Source organism: Haliotis asinina, unplaced genomic scaffold (genome assembly GCF_037392515.1).
Source record: "Haliotis asinina isolate JCU_RB_2024 unplaced genomic scaffold, JCU_Hal_asi_v2 scaffold_17, whole genome shotgun sequence".
Classification (NCBI taxonomy): domain Eukaryota; kingdom Metazoa; phylum Mollusca; class Gastropoda; order Lepetellida; family Haliotidae; genus Haliotis; species Haliotis asinina.
The window spans coordinates 1,450,208-1,458,912 of record NW_027133889.1 but is presented as its reverse complement, the minus strand read 5'-3'; the positions used below and the strand labels follow the sequence as shown (position 1 = coordinate 1,458,912).

The 8,705-nt window shown below is 38.0% G+C and overlaps 1 protein-coding gene across 1 annotated transcript; it reads left to right on the top strand.

Annotated features, from left to right (window-relative positions):
• Positions 1–1,760: 1,760 nt before the first annotated feature.
• On the top strand, positions 1,761–8,357 carry LOC137269878 (uncharacterized; the record flags this gene model as incomplete). Its single annotated transcript, XM_067803713.1, has 8 exons — positions 1,761–1,814; positions 3,988–4,030; positions 4,371–4,526; positions 5,266–5,396; positions 5,703–5,835; positions 6,459–6,676; positions 7,270–7,350; positions 8,190–8,357. Coding segments are annotated over 8 exons (984 nt in total), but the record flags the coding sequence as incomplete, so codon positions are not given.
• Positions 8,358–8,705: the final 348 nt, after the last annotated feature.

Genomic DNA, 8,705 nt, shown 5'->3' with positions numbered 1-8,705 from the left:
CTTGAAAATCCTTTAAAACAAAGACCAATATTAGAAAGTGATTTGTATTTTTTATTGCCAGATAGCGAATGACCTTTGTTGCACATTTTCAACTGGAAGTTGCATTCTGTTGCATTCTGACGCTGCCTTTCTCATCCTTGTAAGAAATCTCATCAAAATCAACATTTTCAGGTAAAATCGATTTTTTACTTGACCAATTGTCTAAAATAACGTTATCAACACTTTTCCCACATATTTTAACGATTGTTTGAGCACAATAGGTAATTAATAGATTTTAACAATGCAAAAATCGCCTATGCATTTATTTTTTTAGATAGTGCATATAACCGTAATTTAGTTATTAAGTCATTGCTGATCATACACTGGGAATCAATGACAACGCATATCAGGAATAAATGTCAGACTGACTTTTATTTCTCATTTGTCCAAAAAATACATATGACGGTTCAGGAAATGGCATTATGATGACTTGTTAACAGTACTGCAGTGTTTACAAAGGACTTCGGAAAATACAATGTCTTGGCGAGCACTTCAAAAACAGTTGATATGAGGACACAATTGTCAATGACACATCTCAAAACCCTGTGTGTCCACTTCGGGTAGCTATACAAGCTTGGATACTGCCAGGCTTTGATAAGCACAACCTGAAGCAATTCCGAAGATGGACAACGACGATGTGCCAATCTTGCCTTGTGACGTCACGTGGGACGTGGGTGGACTTGGCCACTTCCTGTTGCCCTATGACGTTGCTGCAGCATCGAAAGGGTCTTCTGGTTGATGTGGAATGATTAGCAACGTCTGCCTGTGTTTGGCCACCGTGCAGCATTCCATTCACTTTGCTTCTTTGGATGTTGGTCAACCGTGTCATCGTGAATGTGAATGATAGCCATTTCTCAACCTGTGCTTTATGGGAGCTGAGTTTGTACATTGCACGTGCATCATGGTTTTCTGTTCCCCAGCTGTGTTGTCGTGACAGATGCTCTTGGGTGCGCGTGAGATGTCACGTCCCTGTAATTTGTAAACGTGGGAATCGAATCTGAAAACGTCAGAAGTGTGCATTTTAACCATACGTTTTCACCAAATTGTAGTTTTGAAAACAGCAACATCTCCAAACAGAACTTAGTGTTGAAGGTCCAATATGCGTTTTAAAGCCTCTCAATATATATCGTGACAAGATGCGTCTGCGCTTCAGATTGCGGTAACCACTTGATCACCATGGAGATAGTTTATCCATGTCGTGACGAGTTTCTGCAGCCCATTAACTCCGGTGAAAAGAAACATAACAGAATCACATTACATACATACCTTAAGACCATAGTTGACAAAATAAATCGATAAAATAAGTTCAAATGTTACAAAACACTGTGATCACGCCCGTTCATTCAGTTTGTCAATGGGCGTTGGGACTACATAGTAAGCTCAGAAGAGTGAGACAGACAGTATCAGATAACCCCGTATTGTCCTTATATTTTGGTACATGACAACTGGAGACGTTACGTTGCATGTATGCACAGGACTGCGACCATCCGGTTTCATTCACTGAACGGTGACAATGATTTATGTGTAAGGAGAACATGATACCTGGCATTAGCTGTCGATATAAATATCTGTGACGTTTTATCAGCGATCTATGAATGTACTTGTGAATAGTATATAGTTTATCTTCTTCTTGAAGACATCATGGTGTCTTGTTCTGCTTGGATTCTGATTGTGGTTTACTTGGTATCTGTTACGTTCTCTTATGAAGAACTTACTGTTGATGGCAACTGTTCAGGAACTCTCCCGCAGAGAAGTTTGATGTATGGGGAAAGCCAGTGAGTAACATTATATTTTGGATAATTTATTCTTAACGGTATGTATCGATATACAATTATGATAGTCAAACGCAAACGTTTTGGAAACATACTGCAAAGACAATTTTTGGAAAGGCGATCTCTTTGGACGAACTCTTGGAAAAATAATCAGTACCTTACTTATTGGGTTACTTTTATTCTCTGACGCTGGAACTCCGCTCACGCCATTCGTGTTTATTTCTTTGTCGGGCCTTGTGTGAGCAACAACAGAAGTGTGAACTCAACCGTGACTTCGTCTTATATAGATCTCAGGCAACGCCAGTCAACGGCTCCATATAAACGTTGACAGTAACAACAGTTTAGAATGGACAGCCATCATATAGTATGGACATTGTGGACTGAAGTAGTTATTGCAAGTTTACTTATATTGACACTAGTCTATATATACAAAACGAAGTTAAATGCAGTTAACGAATTTTACTTCATTTGGTAATAAACATGTACCATACATTATATACATGGCGAAATCGAATGTAGTTAACACATACGCTTGCTTCACTTGGTAATAAACATGTACCATACATTATATACATGGCGAAGTCGAATGTAGTTAACATACGTTTGCTTCACTTGATAATAAACATGTACCATACATTATATACATGGCGAAGTCGAATGTAGTTAACATACGTTTGCTTCACTTGGTAATAAACATGTACCATACATTATATACATGGCGAAGTCGAATGTAGTTAATATACGTTTGCTTCACTTGATAATAAACATGTACCATACATTATATACATGGCGAAGTCGAATGTAGTTAACATACGTTTGCTTCACTTGATAATAAACATGTACCATATATAATATACACAGCGAAGTCGAATGTAGTTAACATACGTTTGCTTCACTTGGTAATAAACATGTACCATACATTATATACATGGCGAAGTCGAATGTAGTTAACATACGTTTGCTTCACTTGATAATAAACATGTACCATACATTATATACATGGCGAAGTCGAATGTAGTTAATATACGTTTGCTTCACTTGATAATAAACATGTACCATACATTATATACATGGCGAAGTCGAATGTAGTTAACATACGTTTGCTTCACTTGATAATAAACATGTACCATATATAATATACACAGCGAAGTCGAATGTAGTTAACATACGTTTGCTTCACTTGGTAATAAACATGTACCATACATTATATACATGGCGAAGTCGAATGTAGTTAACATACGTTTGCTTCACTTGATAATAAACATGTACCATACATTATATACATGGCGAAGTCGAATGTAGTTAACATACGTTTGCTTCACTTGGTAATAAACATGTACCATACATTATATACATGGCGAAGTCGAATGTAGTTAACATACGTTTGGTTCACTTGATAATAAACATGTACCATATATAATATACACAGCGAAGTCGAATGTAGTTAACATACGTTTGCTTCACTTGGTAATAAACATGTACCATACATTATATACATGGCGAAGTCGAATGTAGTTAACATACGTTTGCTTCACTTGATAATAAACATGTACCATACATTATATACATGGCGAAGTCGAATGTAGTTAACATACGTTTGCTTCACTTGGTAATAAACACGTACCATACATTATATACATGGCGAAGTCGAATGTAGTTAACATACGTTTGCTTCACTTGATAATAAACATGTACCATACATTATATACATGGCGAAGTCGAATGTAGTTAACATACGTTTGGTTCACTTGATAATAAACATGTACCATATATTATATACATAACGAAGTCGAATGTAGTTAACATACGTTTGGTTCACTTGATAATAAACATGTACCATATATTATATACATAACGAAGTCGAATGTAGTTAACATACGTTTGCTTCACTTGGTAATAAACATGTACCATATATTGTATACATAACGAAGTTGAATGTAGTTAATACACGTTTGCCTCATTTGGAAATAAACATTCATCTACCAGAACCGATATAACGAAATTCAATGTAGTATTTTTAAACTTACTTCATTTACTTCGTCAGTAAACATAGAGACATTGTAGATCCACACCTTGCATTCCACAGATTAAGCGCTACGTGGTTCAGACTGAAATTCCTACACGTCTTGTTCCAGTTGACAACGAATGACTGAGTATTCATTTGTGTCTTCTTCAGTTTCAGAGGCAGCCTTTGACCTGCACATTGTATGGAACAGAATGTGCGTTTTATGCTTGGAGTCTTCTTTCCACGTATACATTAAGACCACAGGTCATCTCAGAATTTATACGTAACGATATTGTTGCTACGTAATAGGCGAATGTAATGCGGCGTATTATAAATATGAATGGAGTGTGATGTTTCATTTGTGAGGGAAATGTTCCATAATTCCGCATCCATTGCCTCAAAATAGTCATAATCATATTCTTACAAACACTAACTGTTCGCTTTCTTTAACATTCGGAATTTTATTATTAAATTGCTGATTGCCCGATACATGAGACTATGTGATGCAATTTTCGCCTTACTCCGTAAACTAGTGTGTGCATGCATACACACAGGGTGTAAAGGCAGTCTTCCACCACATCTGGAGGGTGACATCCCCGCTATAGCACCTTCTTCCTTGTCGGTACATGGACGGCTTATTGAAGACCCCGAAAGTAACAGCAGCCCTCAGATGACCATAGAATGGGAAGTGTCAAACACTACGGAAAGTGGTAAAACGTTACTGAGTATTATTATCATGTATTAAGCGTTTCGTTCAACAGTCAGTAGAGATGCTGGTGTTCGTGTGTAAGCGTTGAGATCTTCTGTGAAAATCTATCCAAAGACAAGCATAATCAAGACAACCATTTATCAGAAGGGGCGGTAGGGTAGCCTAGTGGTTTGTTCGTTCGTCACACCGAAGACCCGGGTTCGATTCCCCATATGGGTACAATGTGTGAGGCCCATTTTCTGGTGTCCACCGTGATATCGTTGGAATATTGCTAAAAGCGGCGTAAAACCAAAATCACTCACTCACTCACTCACTTATCAGAAGTGCATCTCGAGTTGCCATTGACATTTTGTTGTAACTATGAAATGTCTTAAATCTAATGCATACATGCAGACATGCAGACATACAGACACACACACACATACAGACACACACACAGACACACACACACACACACACACACACACATACATACATACATACATACATACATACATACATACATACATACATACATACATACATACATACATACATACATACATACAGGCAAGCAAGCAGGCAGGCAGGCAGACAGACACAGTGTGCGTGTGCATTTGTATGAAGCGCAGATGGTTCATGTAAAAAAGACCATTTGCCGCATACAGGCTGAAATTGTGTACAATGGGAGTTTAGAAAGGCACTACTACTTATCTATGTATTCGATGTTTATACAAGTGTGCTTATGTTTTATTTTGCAGGATCGGGGAATGGCCAAATTCGTGCTTTTCGTCTTGAAATACGGACGCATGACTCCAGCGATAACAGCTCTAAACTCTTTTGCAGGATATTTGATTTTCCTGAGTCTCAGTTCAATCTAAGTGGTACAAAGGTAACGCGAATTTTTAGCGCCATATTTCATTTTCACAAATCGCTACTGCAAAACAATAAGTAGCGAAAATCATATGAAATGTGTCTGCTGAAATGAAATGTTTCAGTTGGTATTTGAAAAGAAGTAAGTCCAGTTCTCTGACGGGTGACACTGAACTCAGCCCAGAAATATATATTCTATGTAACATGGAAAAAACATGGATCTTTTAAGAAGATCTTGATCTTTTTCCCGAATTGTAGGTTCTGTTTGCAAATGAAAAATATAAACATCGCCGAGAAACAAATTCCTCTAAGCCATGTCTTGCAGCTGAAGTTCCAGAAGACACTGGTTGGGTTCCCGGGCGGTTCACACTTGCTGTATCACCTGGAACTGACATCTCTTCCACGTCACTCAACAGATGCCAAACTGGCCAAGTTCTTTACACTGCAGCCGGTTCAAAGTATGTAATAACGCTTGGTCATAAATTAAAACCATTACAGAGATGGTGACATGACACGATAATGTTTGTGAGCAGCCTACCCAAAGCCTTTGTAGAACCGATATAGAACAGAAAAAGTAACTTTTGATTTATGGTAAAATGAATTAAAGAGTACACCATGTCATGGACGCATGATCTTGGAATATTTAGATATAAGATGAGGGCTACTGTCGTTGACTACAACAGCACTGGGTTGTCCGCATTCATGAAGCTGGAATATTTCCAAGTTCAGCGTTTAACAACATACCACCACCAACCGGTATCTATACATCTTTCCTTCTATAGTTGAGTGCTTAACGGAACCCGTGCGTGCAAATAAGGCTAACGTTGTGCCGATGATCACATTTTTCTCGAGGTGCAACACCATCGAGTTGGGATGGATTATGAAAAAGATACAATCGTCAACTGATGTAACGTGCCTATACATGCATGCGACGTATCTCACTTCAGCTTTTCTTTTACACTACACGTTACTACACGTTAAACCTCACTGGGCGGATTTGAAATCCCCCCCAACTGGGTTCCCTCATATGTGATGGTGGATGACTTAAACACAAGGTGGCGCAAGCACTTATTTGTTTCAGAGGGAATAGTTATTCCTGCCAGGGACTGGATTCCGTTTATATCCTATGATGAAGTGAATTTCACTGCGCCTGCAAGTATCGAGGTCAGATTCAGCCTAGCAGATCCGACATATGGCTTCAGACAATACAGCGTGATGCTGGTGTCGAAGAATGACAGTCTCAATGCAGTGGAGACGTGCATTATCTCGACTGATTCTAGTTACGTCTGTCAAGGCATGGTGAGCTGTTCGATATACTCTTATTATTTATTTATTTATTTATTTATTTATTTATTTATTTATTTATTTATTTATTTATTTATTTATTTATTTATTTATTTATTTATTTATTTATTTATTTATTTATTTTGATTGTTTGTTGTTTGATTTATTCTTGATATTTCTCCCAGTGTTTTTTTACGTAACCATATGATACTCAGCGTTTTGATACCATTCTCGGGTGACATTAATTAAGTGCTTAAAGTGAGTAAAACTCTTTCTGAGTAAAATGGAAATACTACATGGAGGTTTTGCGTTTGTTGCAATGTGGATCGGATGACATTAACCCAGTGCATAAAATGACCGTCTTTCTGAAATACTGCATCGAGAAATACTGCATCGAGTAGATGTTTTGCTTTTGTTGCAATGCGGACTTCTTAACTGTTATATTGATGTTTCATCAGTATCTCATTTCAACTTTTCATTTAAGCCCCACATTCAGCTGACACAAATAGAAATCCACCCACATGGGTATCCTAGCTTGTATCGAGTACATGTTTTGCGTTTGTTGCAATGTTGACTTCTACACTATTATGATGACGTTTCTTTTCCAGAAAGTTGATCCTCCTTCAAAGGATGAGATCACAGTCTTGGCATCCTTCACTGGTATTGCAGCTGGACAATACGTCATCCATGTACGTTTTGAGCAACTATACTGAGGGAAACAAATAAGGGAACGTATCAACATGCATTATATCAATTCTCATGTTTCTTCTCAAACAGCACTTTGCAGATGATCAACCATGACGATGAGGTGATGTTGCCTGATTTGTTTACCTCAGAATATATATTACATTACACACTGGAAAACCATCATTATGAAGTGACAAAAATTTCTTCGTAGCCACAATAAATCCCTCCCGAGAGCAGAGTCTAATGTACAGTATCACTATGCCATGATCATGTATTTATGTCACAGTGAAATTATCAAGTGATCGTGAAGAGGCGAGCGTATCCTGTCCCAGGGTTGGTAGGCGGCCTACATTAATGAGGGAATATATAGCTGAGTAAGTTAAGCTTTACGCCGCAACCCGCAACATTCCGGCTAAATGGCGCCGGTCTCTAAAGAATCCAGTGATCAACAGGAAGAACATCGATATGCGCAACTGGGAACATATGACGTGTCAACCAAGTCAGCGAGCCTGACCACCCGACAAGCATGGGTTTTATGACGAGCATGGGTTGCTGAAGGCCTGTTCTAACCCGGTCCATCATGGGGGAGAAGATAGCTATAATGCATCCCATTTTTGTTTGTTTGTTACTTTCCGTTAAAACAGGCTGTCATTAATCTTGTAGTGATCGTGGTGATAGTGATGATGGCAACGATGATGATGATAATGATGATGATGATGTTGATGATGATGTTGATGATGATCGTCGTCATCGTCGTTATCATCAACATTATCGTCGTCGCCGTCATCATCATCATCATCATCATCAATAATATGCGTTATAATCTCATTATCCTTGGCAGATTCAGCCTGTGGACCCCTACAGACAGGATGACGTTAGATGCGTATGTTATTCCACCATTTTAAATGGAGTGAGGATATGCCAACCGTGTCTTGATACACGCTCCACGGTATTTACTGTAGGTGAGAGTGTAAACTTTGTCCATAATTCACACATCAAATTCAAATGAGACCTTTAAGTAATACGATAAGCAATAGTTTGAAATGCACGGTACATCAATATAACGACAGTGAATAGCATTTGCCAGGGGTTCAGTTGCCACACAGTATGTGACTTTAAGTAAGTAACTTGTCCTGACTAATTTTCCACTTGCCCTGATTTTTATGACATAACCACGATGACCTAATCATGAAAGAATAAATCAACTTGGTATTTGATGCTAAGATTTGGTGGACTATTTATTGAGAAGTGATAAATAGCAAAAAAAGATAACTCAACTTTATTATCATTATGGAATTATCGTTTTACTAGATTACTTTCCTTAGTGTAATCCTTACTTTATGTATTATTTTGATCC